Raw genomic sequence first — 27882 nt, 5'->3', positions numbered from 1 at the left:
GAAAAGAGACAAAATATTTAACAAGCATCTTATTCATCCTTCTTCAATCCACCTAAGTGAACATGCTGGCACCTAAGAAAATGGTCAGAGGCAATTACTCCATGGTGACTGAATTTGTTCTCTTGGGATTAACAGATCGTCCAGAGCTACAGCCTATCCTATTTGTACTATTCCTGGTGATCTATCTGATCACCATTGGAGGGAATCTTGGCATGATGGTGTTGATCAGGGTAGATTCACGCCTGCATACTCCTATGTACTACTTTCTTGCCAGCTTGTCCTGCCTGGATTTGTGCTATTCTACCAATGTGACTCCCAAGATGTTGGTGAACTTTTTATCAGAAAAGAAAACCATTTCTTATGCTGCTTGTTTAGTTCAGTGTTATTTTTTCATTGCTATGGTGATTACTGAATATTACATGCTGGCTGTGATGGCCTATGACAGGTACATGGCCATCTGTAGTCCTTTGCTTTACACCAGCAAGATGTCCAAGGGGTTATGTGTGCGTTTGATTGCTGGCCCTTATATCTATGGCTTCCTTAGTGGTCTGATGGAAACCATGTGGACTTATCGCTTGACCTTCTGTGGCTCCAATGTCATCAACCACTTCTACTGTGCCGACCCTCCTCTCATCAGACTCTCCTGCTCTGATACTTTCATTAAGGAAACATCTATGTTTGTGGTAGCAGGATTTAACCTCTCCAATTCCTTGCTCATAATCCTCATATCCTACCTGTTCATTCTCATTGCCATCCTGAGGATGCGTTCTGCTGAAGGTAGGCGCAAAGCATTTTCCACTTGTGGGTCTCATCTGGTTGCAGTGACTGTATTTTATGGGACTTTGTTCTGCATGTATGTTAGACCTCCCACAGACAAGTCAGTTGAACAATCCAAAATCATTGCTGTGTTCTACACTTTTGTAAGCCCCATGTTGAACCCCATCATTTATAGTCTGAGGAATAAGGATGTAAAACAAGCTTTTTGGAAGCTGGTCAAAAGAAATGTACTTTCAAAGTAAAATCACTTTACCTTTATAAATCAAATAAAAGTTCTGTTTTTGAGAGTGACATTCAACTTTATTGCAGACATTCAATTTTACATACAACTTGAGAAGCTGTATTCTTAGAAGAAAATATGTAATACATAGGTTCAAAAGATAATCAGTTTACAAGCTATGTCAAAATGCAATCCAGTTATGAATGTGAGAAGTTTTAGTATCATGTTTTACATGTTTACATTCATGTCTTTATACACTACTTTTACATTACGAAAACTATACATTTGTTACAGTAAAATGTCCAATCAATATAAATGTACAATGTAAATGTGTGAATCCTTTCTGTCCTCCATCTTCATCTTCCATTCTTAATTCCCAGAATGACTATTGGTAGTTTTAAAAGCTTTTAGAAAAAGTATTTATCTACCTACAAACAAATATGTAATTAAGTTTTTACACACAGGCATGAAATTGGCAAAACATGTATTGGAAGGTAGAGCTGTTTCATGCAGGAATTCCATTCTAGTATAATAGGGGACTGTCAGGAGGCGTGCTCTTGACTTTTACTTGTCACCTTCAGCTTCACTGCCTGATGTTCATTTACTTCTTTCTTCTTAGAAGAATCACTTTTAAAACCGACAAAAGGAAACAACCCTCCCAACACAACACAAAGGAACAAACAGGCAAACCAACAAAAAAGAAATCACTTCCAGGAGAACACTTCTCTGCCAAAGTTGAATCCCAGAGCTTCCATATGGCTCTGTCTTTAGACATTAACTTAATGCTTTAGAGATTTTTTATATATATATTTGTTTTATATTTGTATGTTTTTTGTTCATTTTGAGTATTGTGCATGTGTGTGTCTGTGTATCACATGTATACCTGGTGCTATTGAAAATCATAAGAGGGTATCAAATCCCTAGGATCTACAGACAGTAGTGAGTTGTCATGCGTGTGCTAGGAATTGAACCTAGGTCCTCTGGAAGAGCAGCCAGTTCCATGATTTATTATTTATGAAAGTATAATTTAATTACATTTCTCTGTTTCTTCTCCCTATTTTGGATGTGTTTACTTATAGATACACATACACACAACACCCCCCCACACACACACACATACACCATGTGCTTGCAGTATCAGTAAAGGCTACAAAAAAATATTAGATCCCCTTTATCTGGAGATACGGTTGTTTGTCAGTCACCATGTCGGTTCTAAGAACTAACCGCAGGTCTTCTGAATGACCAATATGTGTTTTTTACCTTTCCAGATGCTATATATTGTCTTCAGTCAGGCAAAGAAGGGTTTCTACAAAGCATTATGGGTACTTTGTGTCCTCATGAACATTTTTTTGGTAGAGTTAGCCAGTGAATTTCACATTTCTTGAGCTAAGTATCTGTCACACCTTTCCTCATTTCTTTATTACTATCGTTTTCAGGATGTACCAAATATTTGATATTTGTGCCACCGCTTAATTATTATTCACTATTATTCTGTACCATGACCATAATGATTTATAATTTTAGAATGAAACGTCTTCCTTCTTTTGTAAGTATGTGTATGCTAAAGAAAGCAATTTTTCTTTCATGTTGTATTTCTGGTAACTTTTCCGTTCTGTTGTCTAAACAAAGATAACCAGTGTTTACTAAGTATCTTCATATGGTATGAATTGCTCCTTGTGTCAAGGGGCTTGTGAGGTGTCTTAGTGTAGTTTAGTTTTGTAGAGATTGTAACATTCTGAGGAGAATAAAAACAGGCTGTACAATTTGCTGGGTGCTATAATACAAGACTGTCCAATGAGTATGTGGGGGAAAGATATGTCTTTTCATTCTCAGTAAATTAAAGCCTTCTCTAGGACTATGACACAAAGTGGTTATTCTTCACCACCAGGCTGGAATTGCAACATCATTTAGGGACTCTATTTGTTGATTTAATTATCAATGAAAAAAAGAGTGCATAATGTCTTTATTCATCTCAACAGAACTGTTTTTCAAATTATTCTTTATACCTGCATTTTTTATGTTCAATGCTACACACAGAGTAACATTTTCAGATTATTATTTCTTTTTTCCATTTATTAATTTAGCTTAATTGAGATATAATTTACATCCCAAATTATTCATCATTTGAAATGTAGTTTTTACTATATATTAAGTTACTTGGTTATTGAATTCATAAAAATGTAAAATCTCCATTGGTTTCTAATGTTATAACATTTTTTTAGTATACCAAAAGGAAACTCTATTATTTCTATGTTAAACTACACAATTCTTTATGCTTAATGATATAATTTAAATATCTTTACTTTGAATGCCATATTGTTTATACATAATGCTAAAACACACATATGAAAATGATTTTTAAATATTTGCTAGTTTGTTGGGTTCTCCTTAAAAAATATATACACGTTGTGATCTAAACAGGCCTTTAACTGTGCAATACCATTCCTCTTATTATTCCTATTTTTTCAGATCTCAGAGTGTATGTCTAGCTCCATATTCTCATGGTAAAGAGATAAATTAAGGTTCATTCATAATGTAATATGCAGAATGATAAGCTTACCTCACTTTTCATATGTGATGTTTTCATGGAATTAATTTGTTTGCAAAAAATTTTTTACATATACATACATGTGCATATGAGGAAAGAAATCACAAAAGCATTCATTTTCAGTTGCATTACATCTATTTATTTTGTTATATGAGGTAACTTGCAGGAGTTTGTTCCTTCTTAATATTCCTGTTGAATCACACTCATTCCTTACCCTTTTATTTGCCTTTCAAGTGGTTAAAAATTATTGCCAATATGTGTACTACAAACTGAATTATGAAATATCCTCAATGCTTTCTTTAGAGCTGGTAGTGGAGAAAGTCATTGTGTTTCACCACTTTGTGGTATCTCAGACAAAATACAACTGGATTATAACAGACTACATTGTCACCCAGAATGTGCTGTGTAGTGTAAAGAAGAGAAGTCATTATGGGGTTAAGAAGAAACATGGTGCTATAAAAATTCTCAAATACATAAGTATGACCCAAACTAAAACTGCTAGCAATAGTGGAGTGGGTGTCTGATTAGGCCTTCCCCTTTAAATACATTAGTGACTACCTTAATAGTCATTATAGAACCTATATCCTGTAACTGATGGAAGCAGATGCAGTTCCTGGGCTGAGTTCCTGGAGTTCAGTTCAAGAGAGAGAGGAAGGATCATATAAACAAGGGGGATCAAGATCATTATGGGAAAACCACAGATACATCTGCCCAAACTAGTTGAAGCTCATGGACTGCATTGGACAGAACTAGATTCTCTGAATGTGGGATACTTCAATACCCCACTGTCAATACTAGACAGGATCAACAGATAGAAATTTAACAAAGACACAAAAGAACTAATAGACGTTATGACCCAATTGGATATAACAGACATCTATAGAACAGTTTATCCAAACACAAAAGAATATAACTTCTTAGCTCCATATGGACCTTCTCTAAAATACGCCACAAACTCAGCAACAGAGCAAACATCAACAGATAACAAAAAACAAACAAACAAACAAAAAAAAAAGGAATAACAAACTGTCAACTGCATCTTATCAGACCAGTGCTTTAAAGTTAGAATTCAACATCAACACAAATTGCAGAAACCCTAGAAACTAATAGAAACTGAACATTGAGCAATTGCTCCATTCCTGGGTCAAGGAAGAAATAAAGAAAGAAATTAAAAACTTCCCAGAATTCAATGAGAATGAAGACACAACATACCCAAACTTATGGGACACTTTGAAAGCAGTACTAAGAGGAATGTTCAGAGCACTAAGTGCCCACATAAAGAAACTGGAAAATAGTCACATTAGAGAATTACAGGACAACTGAAAGCTTTAGAACAAAAAGAAGCAAACCCTAAGGAGTAAAATCAATAAAGTAAAAACAAAGAAAACAATACAAAGAATCAATGTAATAAAGAGTTGGTTCTTTGAGAAAATCAACAAGATAGACAAACATTTATCCAAACTAACAAGAAAGCAGATAGAGAACATGCAAATTAGCAAAATCAGAAATGAAAAGGGGGTCATAACAGCAAAAACTGAAGAAATCCTTACACTCTTCAGGTCATACTTTGGAAATCTGTACTTCACAAAATTTGAAAATTTAAAAGAAATAGGCAATTTTCTGGATAGTTTTAACTTACCAGAATTAAGTCAAGAACAGATAAGGAATTTAAACAGACTTATAACCCCTAATGTAATAGAAGCAGTCATCTAAAGTCTGCCAGCCAAAAAAGAGAAAAACTTTCAAGGCCAGATGGCTTCAGTGCAGAATTCTACCAGAAATTCAAAGACAGCTAATACTCCTCAAATTGATACATACAATAGAAGCAGAAGGGTCATTGCCAAACTCTTTTTATAAGGCTACAATTACCTTGGTACTGAAGCCACACAAAGACACAATTAAGAAAGGGAACTACATCCCAATACCCCTCACAAGCATTCATGCAAAAATACTCAATAAAATACTGGCAAATCAATTCAAGAATACATCAGAAAAATCATCCACCACGAACAAGGATGCAGGGATGGTTCAACATATGAAAATCCACCATGTGAACAAACTGAAAAAGAAAAACGATATGATCCTTTCACTAGATGCTGAAAAAGCCTTTAATAAAATCCAATACCCCTTCATGACAAAGGTCTTGGAGAGATCAGTGATAACAGGAAAATATGTAAACATAATAAAAGCAATATATAGTAAAGCAACAGCCAATATCAAACAAAATGGAGAGAAACTCGATGCTATTCCTCTAAAATCAGGAACAATACAAGGCTATCCACTTCAATATTGTACTTGAAGTTCTAGCTAGAGCAATAACACAACAAAAGGAGATCTTTCCTTTTGGAAAGGAAGAAGTCAAACTTTCAGTATTTGCAGAGATATCATAGTTTAAATAAGTGACCCAAAAATTCTAACAGGGAACACCTTCAGCATAGTGGCAGGATACAAAATTAACAAAAATAAATAAATAAATAAAAAACAGTACCCTACAATATACAGACGATAAATGGTCTGGAAAAGAAACATCACCCTGTAAAATAGCCACAAACAACATAAAATATCTTGGGCTAAAGCTAACCAAACAAGTGAAAGACCTGTATAGCAAGAACTTTGAATCTTTAAATAAATAAATTAAAGAAGATACCAGAAAATGGAAAGATCTCCCATGCTCTTGGATAGGTAGGATCAACAGAGTAAAAGTAGAAATTTTTCCAAAAAGCAATCTAGTAATTTCATGCAATCCCCATCTAAATACCAACACAATTCTTCACAGAGCTTGAAAGAATAACTCTCAATCTTATATGGAAAAACAAAAGACCCAGTATAGCCAAAGCAACCCTGTACAATAAAGGAACGCCCTGAGGCATCATCATCCCTGACTTTAAGCTCTATTATAGAGCTATAGTACTGAAAAGATCTTGGTATTGGCACAAAAATGGACAGGTAGACCAATGGGGAAAACTGAGATCAACCACTTCTACTGTGCAGATCCACCTCTCATCAAGATGGCCTGTGCAGGGACTTTTGTGAAAGAGTATACAATGTTATTCCTTGCAGGCATTAACTTCACATATTCCTTGATTATTGTCATCATCTCCTATCTGTTCATTCTCATTGCCATTCTCAGAATGCGATCAGCAGAAGGTAGGCACAAGGCATTTTCTACCTGTGGGTCTCATCTCACAGCAGTTGGCATATTTTATGGAACTCTCATCTTCATGTATCTCAGACGACCCACTGAAGAGTCAGTGGAACAAGGAAAGATGGTGGCTGTGTTCTACACCACAGTGATCCCCATGCTGAATCCTATGATCTACAGTCTGAGGAACAAGGATGTCAAGGAAGCCATGGACAAAGTGATTAGCAAGAAGTGCTTAACAAAATGAAATTCAGCTATATTCATTTTCTGTTTGTATTCTTTCTTTTTTATTTCTTTTTAGTTCTTTGTAAAAGCTATTTCCTCCTAAATGTAAATACACTTTTTGGGGGAAAGAAATGGTAAACAAAAATAAATAAATAAATAAATAAATAAAATAGAATAAGAAATTTCTGCTAAAATATTGGTTATTCGGTGAGTCTGCATGAGACTGACCAATGCCCTCTGCATATATGTTACAGTTGTTTAGCTTGGTCATGTTGTGGGACTCCTAATGTTAACAGCTGGAGCTGTCTCTGACTCTATTGTCTGTTTTTTTTTTATACCATTCCTCCTACCAGATTGCCTTGTCTAGCTTTAATAGGAGAGGATGTTTCTACTCTCATTGCAAGTTGATATACCATGGCTTGTTGATGGACGACCTGTCCTTTTCTGAAGAGAAACAAAGGAGGAGTAGATGAGGGGGAAAGGCAGGGGAGAAACTGGAAGGAGAGAACGAAGTGGAAAGTGCCATCAGGGTATACACACAAAATATAAATAAAAATTGGTTATTAATAAAAGTTAATTGTAGGTGTTAATTAGGAGGACTGGGACGTCTATGGGGTCTCTGGTAGTGCATCATTATTTATCCCTAGTATAAGTATGGACTTTGGGAGCCCATTCCACACAGAGAGATACTCAGCCTAGACACATGGGGGAGAGCCTGGACCCTGCTCCAAATGATATGGAAGACTTTGAAGAATCCCCATGGAAGGCATCACCCTCCCTGGGGAACAGAAACTGGATGGGATGGGGGTACAGGGGGTGACGGGAGGGTGCAGGAACTGGGATTGACATGTAAAACAACCTTATTTCAAATGTAAGTAAAAACATATCAAAAATAATAGTTAATTGGAAAGAATGAATGAAAGTTACTTGGTGGTTTTAGTTAAAATGTTCTTGTTCTTGTGTTGTTAAAGTACCCTCAAAATACTTAGTTTTTCTTGTGAAAAATGTATTGAATGACAAATAAAGCAAGCTACAAAATTGTTTATTGAAGATGCCTCTGTAAAACTGGCTGAAGATATGCAAGTGTTTATAATATATTAGAAATTGGAAATCTTCACTGGAAACCTTCATTCTGAAGATGTCACAGAGATTGATATATATATTACCTGGATGAATAAATGCTGTGTAATAGGATTTCTCTTCTTTCCGAACTCAATATTAAAGGAAGAATTCTCTCTGTGACATTATACTGGACACAATATGTAATGTTACCTTTTTTACTTTAATTCTGTAATTCTTTAACCTTTAATACTGAAGGAAAAGAAAGTATCATTTCTCTACTCGACGTTTTTCCCATTCTTGTGTGAATTCTTATCATCACACAAGTATTGAGAACAATAGAAGTAACAAAAATAAAATGAGGTAAATCCTAAGGCCAAAGGAGAAAAAATCATCTAAATCTGTCAATATTAAGTTTTTGTGGACTTACAGGGACTGAACCTACCACCAAGGAGTTTGCATGGGACTGACATAGGCCCTCTGTGTGTGTATGTATGTGTGTGTGTGTATATATATATATATATATATATATATATATATATATATATATCTGTTATGTAATGTCTTGTGAGACTCCTAACAGAGAGATCAGGGGCTGTCTCTGACTGTGATACATGCTTATGAGACCCTTTCCTCTTGTTAGATTTCATCACCCAACCTTAAGAGAAGAGGACATGCCTAGTCTCATTGCAACTTGCTATACCATGGCTGGCAGACATTAATGAGTTTCCTTCCTGTATCTAAAGAGAAACAGTGGAGAAGGCATTAGAGGGGAAGTAATGGAGAAGGAATTGTGAAGAGGATAGGAAGGTAAATTTCATTTGGGATATAAAAACAAAACAAAAAAAATGAAATGTATTGGGAGAAAAATAAATCTTGAACACTGGAGTGAAGGCATGCAGGTTAAGAGCATTGGCTACTCTTGGCAAGGACATGGAATAACCAAAATTATAACGTTATATAGTTTATAAACATAACTGGCTCTATTAGGAACTTTCAATACAAGTATGTCTCCATAGATCTACATAAAACATGTATATGTGTGTATATGTATGTTTGTATTGTGATAGATTCTTCATTTATTAAGCTGTCTTAAAATTGCATCATAAAGTATGAGCTTTTATTTTGACTCTTTATATGCACATTTGTTTGTAATCTATAGTATTGGATTGTATATGATTTTTCTTTAATTTTTAATTTTTCTTGGAAACATATATCATTTTATTTTTATTAAATTATTTTTCATACCATATATTCTGATCATATTTTCCCCTCCCATAACTCCTCCAGTTGTGTCAAGATTGCAATCTTTCATTAGCGTTATCTATCTCTTCTGGCTCTTACAATCTTACTTCATTTTTCCACTTAGCCCCTGAAATACTGGGAGAAGGGCTTTGATGAATTTATCCCATTTAGGACTGAATGTTCCAAAATTTCTCACTCTCTGAATATTACCCAGTCCTGGATCTCTGTGTTAATTTCCACCAACAGCAGAACACAGCTTCTTTGACAATGGCTGGCTGTGGCAATGATCTATGAGTATAACAAAGTCATCAGGGGGCATTTATTGTTTTGTTCCTTTAGTCTAGGTTTTCCACAAGGCCTATAACCTATCAAGCTAAAGGTTCTTAATCACCTAAATAGTGTCAAGCATGGGTTCCACCTCATGGAGTTGGCTTTAAACATAAGCAGAGAGTGATTGGTTACCCCTGGAAAATTTGTGTCACAATTGTGCCTGTGAATCTTGGAGGCAATCCACCTTTGTAGGTAAAAGAGCTTGTAGATGCACTAATGCTTAGCTTTCTTTTCCAGTGCAGAATACCTTCCAGTACAGTGACCATTAGTCAGAAGTAGTGAAGGTACTAGTTAGGCACCATGTTAATGTTTCCATATTCAGTAAATTATGTAGGTTTTGTCTTTTTTAATTTTGAATATCTCAAAATTTCATTTAGGCATAAAAAGATTTGAAATAGGATAATAGACAAATTTGTTAAAATTCTTTTCCTTTTTTAAAATTGTAATTAGAAACACTCTTATATATTATCCCAGTTCTTTCTACCTCCCATTGGGAACACTCCTCCACTGTTGGTGGGAGTGCAAACTTGTACAACCACTTTGGAAATCAGAATGGAGGTTCCTCAGGAAAATGGGAATAAGTCTACTTCAAGATCCAGCAATTCCACTCTTAGGCATATACCCAAGGGAGGCACATTCACACAAGAAGGACATCTTTCAACTATGCTCATAGCAACATGATTTGTACTAGCCAGAACCTGGAAGCAATCTAGATGTCCCTCAGCTGAAGAATGGATGGAGAAAATGTGGTACATTTATACAATGTAGTTTTATTCAGTGGGGGAAAAAACACAATGAAATCTTGAAATTGGCAGTCAAATGGATGGAACTAGAAGAAACCATCCTGAGTGAGGTAACCCAGTCACAAAAAGACAAACATGATATGGATATTAGATATAGAGCAAAGGGTTACCTCCAGGGACGCTAGGAAACAAGGAGGACCCTAAGAGAGACATAGGTTGTCCCCCAGAGACTGGGAAAGTGACAAGATCTACACAAATTGGGAGCACCAGGGGAGGGCAGAGGGAGTTAAGAGGAAGAGAAGGGGAGAAAAGCAGGGAGGATGAAGACATGAGGGGCCAGGAAGATTGAGCGGGGAGAAGAATAGAGGAGAGCAAGAAAGATACCTTAATAGAGGGAGCCATTATAGGTTTAAAGAGAAATGTGCCATTAGGGAAATGTCCACAGATATATGAGGATGACTCCAACTAAGAATCTAAGTAATAGGGGAGAGGCTATCTTAAACACCCTTCCCCTATAATGAGATTGATGACTATCTTATATGCCATCATAGAACCTTCATCCCGTAGCTAATGGAAACAGAAGGAGAGACCCCAGCTAAGCACTGAGCTCAATTCCTGGAATCCAGTTTTAGAGAAGGATAAGTTGTAGTGCCCGCGCTACAATCTGTTCCACGAATCTGGCGAAGGCCTAGAGATTGAAATAAAGACAAGACAGCGGGTCATTCAATAGCAAAGTCGGAACGCCAAATGCCTAATGCCGTTTATTGAAAGGGAAGAACGGGCTTAAATACCGACTTATAGCACAGTGGAAAATTACAGGAATTTTTTTGGCTTAGCTCCTCCTTGTGTTGTCACGAGGTGTGTGTCACAAGATGTGTTGTCACGAGGTGTGTGTCACAAGATGTGTTGTCACGAGGTGTGTGTCACGAGAAGAGTACCAACACCAGCCTTGGGGCAAGGAGTTCCCGCCAACAGCTTCAGGCTAACTCAAGGTGCCTTGGGGGTCCATGCAGGGCCCTACAATAAGTGATGAGCAAAGGGGTCAAGACCATGCTGGGGAAACCCTCAGAAACAACTGACCTGAACAAGTGGAAACTCATAGACCCCAGACTGACAGCTTGGAAACCAGCATAGCACAGAATCACGACCCCTGCACACAGTGTATATGGAGACCCTGTAATCGATCAGCATTTACACAAGTGTGAATGGACACTGGGAGCCCACTACCCATAGAGGGATACTCACATGGGTGTAGGCCTAGGTCCTACTTCAAATGGTGTGACAGAATTTGATAATACCTCATAGAAGGCCTCACTCTTTCTTTGGAGCAGAAAAGGGATGGGATGGGGGTTGGTAGGTGTTGTCTTCAGCAATATGGTCTTACTGATATTTGTGAACAGCAAGCAATAGCCTGGGTTTAAAGGTTTTCCTGTGTCCCTTTTGGACAGCTCTAAAGTAGGTTTAATCTATTCCTTGCACTAGAGGTTTGACCTGGTGGTGCAAGTTATCAAGTTGAGGAATTATATCCTGTAACGAGTACGGTTTTTCCGCCTGCCGCTGCCCGGTCTTGTCCTGCCGCCGCGCCAGCCCCAAATAATACACAGAGACTGTATTTGATACAATACTGTTGGCCCGGTTAATTGTTTCTTATCAGCTAGTTCTGCCTTTAATTATTAACCCATTTCTGTTGATCTATGTATTTTTACACGGCCTTCTCTTACCGGGGAGGCGGCTGGCATCCAGCTCTCTCCAGACCCTCCATCTTGACCCCTCCTCCCTACTTCCTATTTCCTCCTTGTCTCCTAGTCCCTCCTATCTTGCTTTCCTATTGGCCAACAGTGCTTTATTTATTAACCAGTATGAGAAACATACATACATAATGGCATCTCCCATCAATATCCACTCTTATTTAGTGATTATTTTTAGATTTCTTTCATCTATGTATATAATTTAGGAAGTTTCTAGAATAGTAGATTTCATGTGTTTCCTTAAATGATGCTTAGTGGTAATTGTTCTTCTCCACATTCTTTCCCAATCCCTTTCTTCCATATATCTACACATTTAATCTTACCACTCTAGTCTCCCCCTGTCTCTTTATAAGTACATATTATATTTCTCTTTCCTTGGAAGTTCCCTTTTCCCAAATTTCTTATCTAACCTCTGTGGTTATATAGACTGAAGTATGCCTATAAAAGGCTTAAAAGTTAGCATCCACATAAAAGATAAAACATACAATAGTTGCCATTTTGTGTCTGGAGTACATCACTCAGGATGATATTTATTTTGTAGCTCAAAACATTTACCTTCAAATTTCATAATTTTACTTTTTTCTTTTAATCACAATGTCTCATTTTACATGGGTTACAAATTTTTTAAATGAAAGTTGATTTTCCCATTAAATATATTCTTATTACAATTTCTCCTTCTTAAACTTCTCCCAGAACTTCCCTCCCACCCAACTCTCCCAAAACCAAAGCAAAAAAAAAAAAAAAAAAAAAAAAAAAAAAAAACTGGCATCTAAAAGAAAAAGGAAAAAAAAGACCAAAATTAAATAATAATAATAAAATAAAGTAAAAAGAAACTAAATATACCTGAATAGCATGAAACAAATAAACAACAAAGAAAGCCAAAGAAAAAGTTCACAAAATACATATAAGCACAGATTTACACACAATTTCACTCATAGAAATCCCATGAAAGCATAAAACCTAAAACAATAGAAATAATAATATATGAGCAAAAGACTTGTAAAGCGAAGAAAAGCTCAAACAAAGCATTATGAGACTCCAAACCTCCATAAATACTATTGAGCTCACTTTGTGTTGGCTAGTCATTTACTGCTGGACATGAAGTGTACTCTCAAGTGTGATTCCTATACCCAGTGAGACTCTTCTACAGAAAACTATTTTTCCATTGTGAATGTTTATCATTTGGTGATAGTTTTTAAGATACAGATGGGTGCTTCTGTCTATTCACTCTCTCAGCATGGGACCGCATCTGGTTTAACTTCTGTAGTCCCTAAGCATGCTTCTGTAGTCTCTGAATTTACATATGATTTAGCCCTGTTGTGTCTGGAATGCACTGCTTGCTTGATGTCTTTCATTCCTACTGGCTCTTACATTCTTTTTGCACCCTTTGAACAAAAAAATTAAAAAAAAAACAAACAACAAAAACCTCTCTTCCCTAAATTGTTTTGGTCATGGTATTTTATCACAACAATATTAATCTTATCAAAGACACTAGTTTATAGTTATGCTTATCTTTCTCTCTTTCTTTTGCCTTATTGCTATAATGTTTTAAGTATCATATTGATTAGATATTGAGAGACTTCACATGATTTTCTTCTTCCTGATATTAGTGGAAATGTTTTGAGTTTCTCTTTGCTTTAGGATTGCTTTTAGTTTCTCTCTGTTGATAGTGGGCTTGCTATAAATTCTCTTTATTATGATGGGGTATGTTTGACTCTCCAGGACTTTTATCATGAATGAATATTACATTTTTAAAATTTTTTATTTACATTCTAACCACAGTTCTCCCTCCCATTGCTCCTCCCAACCCTCTCAGCCCACCCCCAGTCCACTCTTCCTCATGGGTAACTGCTCATATGAAGACCCAACATAGTCTGGTACAATAAGTTGGGGCAAGGCCAGGTTCCTCTCCCATGCAATAAGACTGAGCATGGCATCCCACCATGGACTGTAATAACTAGCTCATACACTGGGATTATGTTGTGGTCCTACTGACTCTGGGCATGACATTTCACCCTACATACTGAGCTCCAATAAGCTAGCTCCTGTACTTGGTTTGTGTCATGGCCCTATTGCTAGAGAACCTTTAGATTTGGTTTACAAGTGTTTTAGTGAGAATTTTTTAATTATATTCATAAGGGGAATTGTTCTGTAATTTTCTGAAAGGGAGGGTTGTATAGTTTATGTATTTATGCAGTAGTAGCTTGATACAAAAGAATTAGGAAATGTTCCTTCAATTTCTGTTTTATAGAATAATTTCAGGAGCATTGCTATTAATTTTTCTTTGAAAGTCTGGTATAGTACTGCAATGAATTTTGTTAGTAAGGTGGCATGGAAATAAAAGGGAGCAGACAGGCATCATTGGAAGTAGAACTGTTCTTTAATCCCTTTTCCTTCATGGTACCACCTGCATTGTACTCCTCTTCCCTTGAAATTCCACTCCATTTACTCCCCTCCGCCTTTTAGTTTCCTGTCTTCTATGGGCACTCCAATTGAAATACACATATCTAAAGATTTAAATCTAGCATCCACATATGCAAATGATCATGTGAACTTTGTCCTTCTGGATCTTCATTACCTCACTCAGAATGAGTACTAACACTCAGTTCATTTACCTGTGAATTGTGTAACTTCAACTGTGTACTCATAAAAGAACTATACCAGTGTGCAAATGTACAATCATTATCCACTAATCAATTGATGGACATTTATGCTATTTTTACCTATTTTGAAAGCAATATCAATGAACATGGGTCAAGGAATAACTCTTTCTTAGGATACAGAGTTCTTTTGGTGTTGGGACCAGAGTGACCAAGTTTCAGATAGCATTGAATGCTTGTCCAATATGCCTCCATGAGACAAGATCTGTGAAGATGGTCTCTTGCTAGCCTGTGCAGTCTCTTTTCTCTCATAATATTGATGATTCTTTTGGTGGTTTTTAGTTTAATTTTGACAGTCACACATTGGACAGATATAATCCTTCCTAGAAACCACATTTTCCCTTAAATTCTTAGGGAATGGATGCTTCTCAGGTTTCTTACCTGGAAATATCAGCTATCACTCCACACCCTGGGAACTTTTTTGATTCAGTGCTGACAGGATCAGAGGCAATAAAATTGATGGAAACATATGAGAATGTAGCATAGGGAACATTAACTATATCTCCTAATTCTGAGGAAATCATTCAGAAGGAAAAAGAGTGGCTTGTAAGGTTCAGCTTTTATAGAGAGGCTTAGACATGTAGAACCTTTTTGTACCACAAGGAAACAGTTGGAGGAATACAAGGCATTCAAGCAGTTTTTGGCAAATCACCCCTATTTCTGTAGATATGCTGTGTTAAGTTTGAACAATAATGTTGTTCTTGAGAATGTATGAATATGTTTATCACCTTTTAACTTTGTAATGACAGGATGTGCCTGTGTTGATATTTTCCAAAGCTAACCATTGCTTTTGGTTTAAAAGTTGTTTTGATATAATACTTGGGAAATATTATATTTGCTTTCTCCAGAGGTTAATGCTGGAGGGTGGGGAAAATATCTTTGTTCTTGACTTAAAAATGTAAATGGCTTGAGCTATATATTCAGGGTAGCTACTTGTGTGATACTCATCTGGCATTCAGACACTGTTTTCATTTTACCAATGTCCCATTTCCTTTTTTTGGACATGAACCTGACTACAGCAGGACTGACTCATTTGAGTATATGCTCAAAACTTTTATACCTGTATTATATGTCTAACTCTTAAGGAACTTCCTTAAGAGTTGGCTATACATTGGCTATATAAATTTGAAATCACACTTACTGTTTTCCTTAGGTTGCATCTCTGCCAGCATTGTGGTCATTTTTATTTTGTATATCTTTGTTAGTTGTTGCTCTTGGTTCCTATACTGCTGAAGTTTTGTTCAGAATATACATTTCCATGCCTATATAATTGAAGCATTTGTGTGTATTTGAACATATGTGTGTGTATGAGAGAGAGAGAGAGAGAGAGAGAGAGAGAGAGAGAGAGAGAGAGAGAGAGAGAGAGAGAAAATATTGTGTGTGTGCAAACACATGCATATGGATTCCAGATTTCAGGAATCTTCAGTTACTAGTGGTCATGAGCCACCCAACATGGCAGATAAGAAGCAAACTCATCTTCTAGAAGAACAGTAAGCCCATTTAATGCAACTCATGTCTCTATTCCTATTTTATTTCTTTTAGACAAGGTCTCTCACTGAAACTGAAATAAGTTGGTAGACAGAAAGTTTCAATGATATACTGTTCCCCGCTGCTGCTGAGAGATATGGTTATACTTATGGACTGGGCAATGCCTAGATTTTTAACATGGAGATTGGAACTGAGGTCCTTATGCTTGTGCAACAAGGCCTTTTCTAAGCTGGACCATCATCCCATTACTAGTATGCAGGAAATTTAATCAGGGATAAAAAAATTAGTCATATTTCACTGAATATAAAAGTGTCATAGCCTGAAAAGAGTTTGACATAGCCTGAAAATACACAGTTTGGTAATGCCATCAAAAAATTTAGACACAACCCCATATACTGTTTGATATCAAGAATAAGCTGTGAGGGTTAAATATCCACTCCTCCCATAAAATTCACATGGATATTTCATGTCCAGTTCAAATTTGTTTGTTTTTTATTTACTTATTTACTTATATTTTTATATTTTTTCTTATTTTACATAACCATACCAGATCCCTCTCCCTCCCATCCTCCCATCCCCCACCCCCTTCCAATCCTCCATCTACTACCCAGGGAGTAGGTAAGGCCTAGGCCCTTCCTCCTACTTCTGGGCTATGGGAGTATCCCTCAATGGGGAATGTGTTCCTGAAGTCCATTTGTGCACCAGGGATACATCCAGGTTTCATTGCCAGAGGTATCATAGACTGCCCAGGCCTCCTAACTGAAACCCACATTCAGGGGGCCTCAGTCAATCCTATGCTGGTTTTTCAGCTATCAGTCTAAGGTATATAAGCTCCCCCTTGTTTAGGTCATCTGTCTCTGGGTTTCTCCAGCCAGGTCTTGACCCTTTGCTCATCACTTCTCTCTCTCTGCAAATGGATTACAGGAGCTGGGCTCATTGTTTAGCTGTGGATGTCTGCTTCTTCTGCTTCCATCAGTTATTAGATGAAGACTCTAGGATGGCATATAAGGTAAACATCAATCAAAATATCAGGGAAGGCCTTTTAAGGTAGCCGTTCCACTATTGCTTAGATTGTTAGTTATGGTCATCCCTGAAGGTCTCTGGACATTTCCCTAGTGCCAGATTTCTCATTAAACCTACAGTAGCTCCCTCTGTTATGGTATCACTTTTCTTGTTCTCCTTTTTCCCCCCAACTCAATCTTTCTGCTCCCTTACTCCTCTCCCTTACTCTTCAGCCATTCTCTTTCTCCTAACTCTCCCTCTCCTCTCACTACCCTCCACAGTTCCAATTTGTTCAGGAAATCTAGTCCCTTTCCCCTTCTGTGAGGGACCATGTATGCCACTTAGGGTCCTCCTTGTTGTCTAGCTTCACTGACAGTATGATTTGTAGGCTGGTGATCTTTTCTCTATGTCTAAAATTCATATATGAGTGAGTACATGCCATGTTTGTCTTTTTTGTGACTGGGTTACCTCACTCAGGATGGTTTCTTCTAGTTCTATCCATTTGCCTGTGAATTTCAAGATTCTATTGGGTTTTTTTTTTCATTGAATAGTACTCCATTGTGTAAATGTACCACATTTTTTTCTTTTATTCATTCTTCAGTTGAGAGGTAGCTAGGTTGTTTCCAGGTTCTAGCTATTACGAATAATGCTGCTATGAACATAGATGAATAGATGTTCATGTTGCATAAATGTGCATCTTTTGGGTATATGCCTAAGAAAAAAATTGCTGCATCTCAAGCTAGAATAATTCCCATTTTCCTGAGGAACCACCATATTGACTTCCAAAATGGCTGTACAAGTTTGCATTGCCACCATCAATGGAGGAGGGTCCCCCTTTCTCTACATCCTCTCCAGCATACAGTGTCATTGGTGTTTTTGATTTTAACCATTCTGACAGAAGATGTTATCTCAGAGTTGTTTTGATTTGCAATTCCCTGATTGCTAAGAATATTTAACGCTTTCTTAAGTGTCTTTCAGCCATTTTGGATTCCTCTATTGAGAATTCTCTATTTCTGTACCTTTATTTTTAATTGGATTATTTGGTGTTTTGGTAAGTAGCTTCTTGAGTTCTTTGTATATTTTGGAGATCAGCCCTCTGTCAGATGTGGGGGTTGGTGAAGATCTATTCCCATTCTGTTGGCTGTTTTGTTTTGTTGACTCTGTCCTTAAACTTAGAGAAGCTCCTCAGTTTCAGGAGGTCCCATTTATTAATTGTCAATCTCAGCATCTGTCCTATTGGTACAGACGTGTCCTGTACCAATTTGTTCAAAGGTACCTCACACTTTCTATTCTAAGAGATTCAGTGTAGCTGAATTTATGTTGAGATCTTTGATCCATTTGGACTTAAGTTTTGTGCATGGTGTTAGACATCATCCTATCTACAGTCTTCTACACACCAATATCCAGTTTTCCAGCACCATTTCTTGAAGATGCTTTCTTTTTTCCATTGTATAATTTTAGCTGCTTTGTGAAAAATCAGGTGTTCATAGGTGTGTGGGTTAATATCATGTTTTATGTAGTAATATGTGGTACCAGTTAGGATCATTTGGATCTACTTGAGTCATGCATAGTGAATGAACTGTCTACTGAACAGTCCACTAACAGACTAGTTTGTTATTGGATTAAATAGAGAGTAGCTATCTTATAAAAGTGAGGTTGCCTCTGTTCCTTGTGGTTGTCTCTTCTATATTCATGAACTATATGGCATTAGAATGTAGAGTGTCCCCAGAGCTCAGAACTCTTCAAATACAACTTCTGTATTTGGTCCTCACAGCCACTAGGGCTGTGAGATTAATAACCTTTTATCAATTGTAAGTTACTCAGTCTCATGTTTGGTTTTAATCACAAAACAGCATTTAGAATAACTGTCAAACTAATTGGAACTTCAGGGAAAACGAATGTATATTAAAGGGTTACACTAAATAATGAGTATATTCTCCCTCTAGAGAAGTCTTTCCCTTGAGTCAATACTAGGAGAACATTGATTCATGTACCCAATGCAGACTTGTAAGAGATGATTTTATAAATCTTTTCAGTTTAAGTTATTTACCAATTTGTCTAATACCTGCCTACATAGTACTCAATTTTTATATATGTAATGCTATTGAAGTATTATTCTTCACAATCAGGTTTGTAACAAATATGTTTATCAAAGAAGCTTGCATCTTATATTTAATTTTGCTTTATTATTATAAAAATACATTTTCTAGATACATTATGTTTAAGAGCATAGAGACAAGGAGACATATTCTGAGCAATCATTGACTTTTATAATTACCTTTTGCTGTTGGATTGCATTTAACAATTATTCCTTGAATGTTTATTTTACTTATCATAATAAGTGTATACATAGTATACCTTAAATATATATTATTAAGTCATATTGAGAAGCATATAATAGATTTAATTTACTAATATATTGAAATAAAGAGAAAATAAATCAAAACAGACCTAATGTATAAAGTAACAAATGTAGAAAATACGACTTGGAGACAGGATTCAATGAACATCTCACAATAGAAACAGAACCCTTTAAGTAGAATATGTATTTTTCCTTCATACCTGATTTGGGAAAGAAATCCTCATAATGTTGGTAATTTATATGAGATAGTTTTATGTACATGTATGTGGTTTTGTCTTTGAATCATGAGGCATTCCATTAAATCATCATGAAGTGTCTTTTTACTTTTACACAGATGTCATACTGCTATGAACATATAATCAGTATAAGATTCCTGTATTTGCTATTGTTTTCTGTGTCCTGGTAAACTATCACTCATGTTTACTTGAATTTAACATTTGAGAAGTAAACACATCATGCTTTGTATCTTTTTTATGTTGAATCATCCTTGGTAACCCATAATCAGATCTGACATTCCAACCATTGATTCCTTTATTGCTATTGAAACAAGAGATAGAAAGGAGAAGGACTCACACATGAAGCACTTATGGTACAGTAGATAAAAGGGATGATCTGTGGATATGTACACAGTCCACATTCAGAATTGATCCTAAGATATCAGAGAATTTTTTATTATATTCTAACATATTTTTGCAATTTTATAAAGCCATATTCAAGACACTTATTTTATTCATTCATTTTTATTTATTTATTTTTTGAGACAAGGTTTCCTACAGCTCAGGGCGAATTTGAACTTCCCATTTAGCTACAGAAGACTGTTAACTCCATAGACCCTTGTGCTTAGCATTACTTAAGTACTGGGATTACAAGCTTGAGTTCTTTCCCCAGTTTATGTGATGCTAGGAATAAATACAGGACTTTGCCTTCTAGGCAATTATTCTGTGCCATATCATACTAGGTTGTTTATTTAGCTTTCAAAAAATTTTATAGACATTGTACCTCTTGAAAATGAATTATTCACTAGTTTAATCCTTAAATTTTCAGTAATTAGTCTAAGAATGTATAGTCTTTTCAAGTTACTCTGAGTTATTTAGTTCAAGTAAATTTTCTTCCTTAATTGAATGAGTGAAAAGCACTTGAGGGCTTCATTGTAGATAAGAGTCCATGTATTTTCCCTACAACAATGATGTTTGTTCTTTTTGCTTTGTACTTTTCTTTTAGATTAACCAGTGAGAATTTGTGAATACCATCCTTAAAGACAGCAAAATACTTCATGTTACACCAGAGTTGTAGTCATAACACTTGTTCTAGACATGGAATTTAGCTATCAGAAAGTTGGATAAGTATATTATTCCACTCATCATCCTGCTTAAAAGCTATTTCAAGTTCTTATTAGATAAACTTTGTTGAATATGAATATCCATTACTTTAGTAGACTATGCATCATTAATACATTGCTTTTGTGTAGTTCTACAAGTGCATATATGTATCTATGCAAGCTTCAAGTTTTTCGGTTAAACAGGAAGAGTATGTGCAATGCTGTTCTTTTCTGTTCAAATTCTTAACACATAACTCTTCTAGGTGGGTTTTGTCTCTCTAGGAAACAAAGACAATGTAAGTTCCACTATTACTACTCAATGAAAGAAGTACAAAATTTTTATTCTCCAAAATATTAGTAACAACAGTTAAGTTGCTACTGATTCTTTAGAAATATAAACTATAAAGCTGTATTGGAAACCAATGCCTGTGACCCTTAGCACATTGTCAGTGGATGCAAAGAGCTTTTAAGGTTAAGATCCTTTTTAGCTACACAGTAAATTTGAGACTTGCCTGGTCAACATGAAAGCTGATCTCTGCTTTCTGAAGAAGAAATAAGATGTGAAATTAGTGAAATGCTTTCTGGAAAATCCTTTTTTATATTGTAATTACTTTGTGTTGATGAGTAGTAATAGTTACATTATAAAGTAAATGTGCAAAATATATAGTAGTTATTATTCAAGCACTATTAATGTTTTTCAAAATATTAGTCTTTAATAAAGAATGTTCTGTTTAGAAAGTATTTACGAATCCTGGTAGCTCTCACTAATTTATTTCATTTTAGTTATACAGACTTTTATAAATCATATTATCAGAAGTAAGAAGATGCTTAATTTCACAGATGTGACTGAATTTGTCCTTTTGGGCTTAACCAGCCGAAAGGAACTGCAAGTTCTCTTATTTGTTGTTTTTCTCTGGGTCTATATTGTCACTATGATGGGTAACATAGGCATGATGATATTAATCAAGATCAGTCCACAACTTAGCAGTCCAATGTATTTTTTCCTCAGTCATTTGTCATTTATTGATGTGTTGTTTTCTTCAAACGTCACTCCGAAGATGCTAGAAAACTTGCTGTCAGAGACAAAAACAATTTCTTATGCTGGCTGCTTGGTACAGTGCTTCTTCTTCATTGCCCTTGTGCATGTGGAAATCTTCATTCTTGCTGTGATGGCCTTTGACAGGTACATGGCCATTGGGAAGCCCCTGCTTTACGGTAGCAAAATGTCAAGAGTGGTCTGCATTCGCCTCATTTCTTTCCCCTACATATATGGGTTTCTGACTAGTCTAGCTGCAACATTATGGACTTATGGCTTATACTTCTGTGGGAAAACTGAGATCAACCACTTCTACTGTGCAGATCCACCTCTCATCAAGATGGCCTGTGCAGGGACTTTTGTGAAAGAGTATACAATGTTATTCCTTGCAGGCATTAACTTCACATATTCCTTGATTATTGTCATCATCTCCTATCTGTTCATTCTCATTGCCATTCTCAGAATGCGATCAGCAGAAGGTAGGCGCAAGGCATTTTCTACCTGTGGGTCTCATCTCACAGCAGTTGGCATATTTTATGGAACTCTCATCTTCATGTATCTCAGACGACCCACTGAAGAGTCAGTGGAACAAGGAAAGATGGTGGCTGTGTTCTACACCACAGTGATTCCCATGCTGAATCCTATGATCTACAGTCTGAGGAACAAGGATGTCAAGGAAGCCATGGACAAAGTGATTAGCAGGAAGTTCTTAACAAAATAAAAAAAAATAAAACTTTTCCTTTTTGTTTTTTATTATTTGTCAGTAAAATGCAGGTTATTATCTCAAAGGAGAATAGGAATCTTGAGACTATATGAGTAGGAAGGAAAAAATAAGACAGGCAGTTTAGAGGAAATTAGTGAACTGAGATCTATAGATGAATGCATTAAAAATCAGTTCAAGTGCTTTCGAAAATTGAAATGCACAACGTTGAACTTAGAAGTTCATTTGGTTAAATATTAATTTGCTCTGCTGGAACTGGAATATGTTCTTTGTTCTTATTTAAATATGTATCATGTGAGTCTATGACCATTTTATCCATTTAGATGTTGATTTTTGGAAATATGTAACAGCACATTTCAGTTATAAGCTTAAGGAGAACACAAGTCTATTTTCTGTCTTATGATTATGTGATTGTTTCCTTTCATAACTTTTTTAAAAGTGAAGAGAGGATTCATCAAATTATTATGATTTTTAAAATGAAAACACGATTTTATAAAATTTCTCTCAGTTATCTTTATATATAATGGATTTCTCACTATTTCCCATACTTCCAGTTTTAATATTCATGTGATCACATATTCCAATTCTCACATTTTTACTGTTGAACAACGTTTAAACTGACTGAAGGGCAGGCAGAATTGGAGAGTGGATTTGTTCCAATAAAATTGGTTGTCTTGAATTAACTTAGTAAATCAAACTGACACTCCTCTAGAATATTTTGTCTATCTGTGCATATGATATGGTACCAATCATACCCTAGCTGATTTTTGCATGTGAAAGAAAAAAATTTCAGGATGATCTGCGTTTTAACAACTATATTGTATCTTTCAAATTGTGATATTTGTTTTTATGTATTAACTTATATAGTATAAGGATGTACAGACCATTTAAGAATTTACTCTCTTTCAATTTATTTTCTTAGAAAATCAGTTTTGTTTTTATATAGAAAAGGTACAAATGACCAAGTATTTTTTTCCAATCTTTATTTTCTTGAGATATTATATGTTAAAGCATAACTTTTGCTTCAAGAATGTTCTTACAATGGAATTTCTTCATAGTAGGTATGAAGAAATTTAAGACATGTAGATTTTTGGATGTTGAAGCATGCAGAGGAACAATTTGCCCATGTACAAATCTGTTCTCAATTTAGTAGAACAAACTGATATAGAATATATCTTAGAGTTGATAGACCTTTTTATTTTCTTCAACTTGTCAACCATCTAAACTGGATTTAAAGATATTCCCTCATAGTTATTTTACATGTAAGTATTTTCTTCAAGATGAGGATAATACTAATCACAATCTCATAAAGGAAGTCAGATGTAGAAATCTGTTAAAGTGAAATCACATGAATAATTACATATTTTAAAATTCTTCATATGTGATTAGTATTGAGAGAGATGGCTATCTTATGCCGTCTGAGGTCATCATGTCCACACTGTGAAAACTTTTTCTAATCTTTATCAATAAAACTATCAATGTTGAAAAAAAGATATTGGTACAAATATTCATAATGTATTAAAACTATGGTTTAGATTATAGTTGTCTTTCACTTCATAGTTCATTTAACATTGTACTGTATCCTTGTATTTCTATCCATTTGCCCAAATTCTGCCAAATAACTTACACTTTGAACCTAACCCCCTTTGAAACCTGAAACTAACGCAAAGATGCATCTTGTGTGTATGTGTACTATTGAAGTCATCTATTTGCACAAATATGTTTTAAATCTATAATTGACAATTTGCAGAGGGAAGTAGATAGAATCTTGTGCCAGTGGGAAACAAATGAGATGATGTCAAGTATGGTGATCTCAGTTTTGAGAACCATTACTCTATCAAGTTTACTCATCTTCCACTCAGGAGATGTTGCTTGTGTTTCAGCCACCATTTCTTTTGCAATTATTTTGGTAGTACCTTTGGGAGATTACTTCAGTGTTCTTAATGAGCAAGACTATATTATAAATATTGAAAAATTACCATTTTCTGTCCTCTTTGTCCTTCAAGGTAAGTCTGTACATTTTAGGATAGTTGCAGAATAGATTGATAGTTGGATATAGTGATTCTAGGTGCCACTTTCAAAGAAAAATTAATACCATATTCACTGACTTATTTGTTAACAAAGAAATTTGTCAGACTGATTACTTTTTTAATATGTATGAATGGATGCAGGAGTTGATTATAATAAATAATCCATGTATGTATAATTTTGTTGTTTATCTTTTTGAGAAAAATACAATGTTTATATAGTCAAATTTTCTTGTCTGTAAATTACACATTCTATTGTGTTGGTAGATGATGTTTCTACAGAAGTCAATTGTCATCTGATCATGTGTCAAAATGTTCATCAGAAATTAGGGAAGAATAAAGAAGTGATAGTCTTTTGTCTCTGAAGCCTAGACATCCCTGCAGTTATGAAACCCAAATTCATAGACACTTAAGTAGAAATTGAATGGTTTGTTACTGTCTTGGAGAATAATCAACAATAAATTTAAGTTGATATTAAAGTGTTATTCATCTATGCTAACAAATAAGTTTGAAAAGAGTCTATGAAAAGCACAAAAGTGCTACTAAATTAATTTCTTAGGAGCATGATCCTCCCAGTTAGTAGACATCTGACCCAAGGAGATTTTTTTAAATCTCTAACTACTTCCTTTCCTTCCATTCCCTCACTTATAGAGCAGACATGCAGACCGAAAACTTTTTAAAGCATCATTCATAAAAAAATAATTGGCTGTTCATATGAATATTTTAAACCTGGTGCTATACCAGTAGACATTGTGTATTTGTTGTTGTTGTTGGTGGTGTGTGTGTGTGTGTGTGTGTGTGTGTGTGTGTATAGTCACATATAGTCACTAAGTTAGGCAGTAAAGAATTCCTCAATCAAGGGAATCCCTGTTACCACAGAGCTATAATTGCATGTACAGAAAGAACACACATTTGATCAATTGAGTTAGTGTGTGTGTTTTAAATGCATTGATGCTGTAGTTTATATATTTATATATAAGGCTGGAATACTATTTACCACATACTGCCAAATTAAATTCTAATGAGAAAATATGAATTATTTACTTTAAGCCAAGGTTTATTTATTTTGGGGGGGCGTATTTTTTTCTTATATAGGAAAGGCCATGATGTCAGCTGTATTCCATAAAGTGAGGGAACCTTAGGCTACATTAAGATATTTTATATTATCAGTGCAGTTTCACTGATAAAAAATCATTTGTATATGAACATTTTACTATATGCTTTATATATCAAAATCATCAACTTTCCATGTTTCTCAAAATGGGTTTAGAATTTGCTATTCATACTGGTTCTAAAAATCTATGACTGAAGATTTGCATATTAATTACCCTAAGAGGTAATATTCAACTCTTTTTCTTTTTATTTATTGATCTCACATAAAATGTGCCCTGACTAGTTTCCCCTCCCTCATATTTTAAATGATTTTCACTTGAATAATATTAATTAAAATAATCTGTAAATTACCACAAAATACTGAATTAACAAAAATTCATTACAGTATAAGTGACTATATGTCACTTCTCATTATATGATTTAGTATTTAGAATAAAAATTGCTACATAGGGAATAAGTATTCAGTAAAGCATCACTATGGAAAACTGGATCTTTGGATTTCTAGAACTTTCATCATTCTAACAATTTGTAACATTTAAAATTCCTTCATAACAGATTAATTAAAATCCTGGATGTCTAAGCCAGGCTAACTTATAACAGAATTAAAAATTTAGAAGCTTTCCAGTTACATGATCAAACGAACCATTTTATATGTAGTATATTTAATTTTAACAAGAGACATATGAAAAATCTTCATCATTTTATATAGTGCAAACACAAGGATAAGGAAATTTAAGTCAAATTTTAAATTTTAAAATTTAAAATTTAAAATTTTAAAAAGGCAAACACGTATTTTTTCTTTGCAGGAAGCATAGACTCTGCGTTAAGGCAATGCCAAATTTTACAGATGTAACAGAATTCCTTCTTGTGGGCTTGACTAGGCGTCAGGATTTACAGGTACTCTTTTTTGTGGTGTTCTTGGTTGTTTACATGGTCACTCTGTTGGGCAACGTTGGTATGATAATTTTGATCAGCATCAGCCCTCAGCTTCAGAGTCCTATGTACTTTTTTCTAAGTCATTTGTCCTTTGTGGATGTGTTGTTCTCCTCTAATGTTACCCCCAAAATGCTGGAAAACTTATTATCAGAAACGAAGACAATTTCTTATGTGGGGTGTTTGATACAGTGCTACTTTTTCATTGCCCTAGTCCACGTGGAGGTTTATATTCTGGCCGTGATGGCCTTCGATCGCTACATGGCCATCTGCAACCCTTTGCTCTATGGCAGCAAGATGTCCAGGACTGTCTGTGTCTGCCTCATTTCTGTGCCTTATGTCTACGGATTCTCTGTGAGTCTTATTTGCACTCTGTGGACATACGGTTTATATTTCTGTGGAAACATTGAAATCAACCACTTCTACTGTGCTGATCCTCCTCTCATTAAAATTGCTTGTGGAGGAGTGCATATTAAAGAGTACACGATGATTGTTATTGCGGGAATTAACTTCACATATTCCCTGTCTGTGGTTCTTATTTCATACATGCTCATCGTAGTTGCTGTGTTGCGCATGCGCTCTGCTGATGGCAGGAAAAAGGCATTCTCCACCTGTGGATCACACTTGACAGCTGTTTCCATGTTTTACGGAACCCTTATATTCATGTATCTCAGAAGGCCAACGGAGGAGTCTGTGGAACAAGGAAAGATGGTGGCTGTGTTTTATACCACTGTGATTCCTATGTTGAACCCCATGATATACAGTCTCAGGAACAAAGATGTGAAAGAAGCAGTCAGTAAGGCAATAGCCAAGACCAACTTGATGAAATGACATTGAAGCAGATATTTTATAGGTTTGTTATTTCAAATGTATGTGGTCAAGCACAAAATCCTTAGCTTGGAAATCTTTCTGCATACAAGCCTGGTACAAACTGAAAGATCCAACTTTACACAGTCGTACTTTATAGCATGACTATCCCTTACTAAGCATGTTTTCTTTAAAATACTCAACTATATCATGAAAACCTACATGATTTCAGAACTTGTGATAATTCAGTTATTGGAGGCATTTGAAAATATGTTTGGTTAATGAATATTAAAGTGGAAGTTCCTTAATAGAATTGAATGTTACCTCTTAAAGTTTTGTTAACCACAACTGTCTTCATTACTGATTTCCAATAGAAGT

The 27882-nt window shown here is 35.4% G+C and overlaps 1 protein-coding gene across 1 annotated transcript; it reads left to right on the top strand.

Annotated features, from left to right (window-relative positions):
* The first annotated feature begins 80 nt into the window (after positions 1-80).
* Positions 81-27528, top strand: LOC127221857 (olfactory receptor 5M9). The gene is made up of 3 exons (XM_051183834.1): positions 81-676; positions 21685-21757; positions 26662-27528. The coding sequence occupies exons 1-3, from the start codon at positions 81-83 to the stop codon at positions 27526-27528; spliced, it is 1536 nt and encodes a 511-aa protein (XP_051039791.1).
* The last annotated feature ends 354 nt before the right edge of the window (positions 27529-27882 follow it).

This window comes from Phodopus roborovskii, unplaced genomic scaffold (genome assembly GCF_943737965.1).
Source record: "Phodopus roborovskii unplaced genomic scaffold, PHOROB, whole genome shotgun sequence".
Lineage (NCBI taxonomy): Eukaryota > Metazoa > Chordata > Mammalia > Rodentia > Cricetidae > Phodopus > Phodopus roborovskii.
The sequence above is the reverse complement of the archived record's forward strand: the minus strand, read 5'-3'. Positions and strand labels throughout refer to the sequence as shown.

Excerpts from the sequence above, each read along its gene's own strand:
- LOC127221857 (XM_051183834.1), top strand. The coding sequence starts at position 81 with ATGGTCAGAGGCAATTACTCCATGGTGACTGAATTTGTTCTCTTGGGA. Across the intron at positions 677-21,684 it reads TTCATTAAGGAAACATCTAT|TAAGAAGATGCTTAATTTCA; the intron begins GTTTGTGGTAGC and ends TATTATCAGAAG. Across the intron at positions 21,758-26,661 it reads CCAGCCGAAAGGAACTGCAA|GTACTCTTTTTTGTGGTGTT; the intron begins GTTCTCTTATTT and ends CAGGATTTACAG.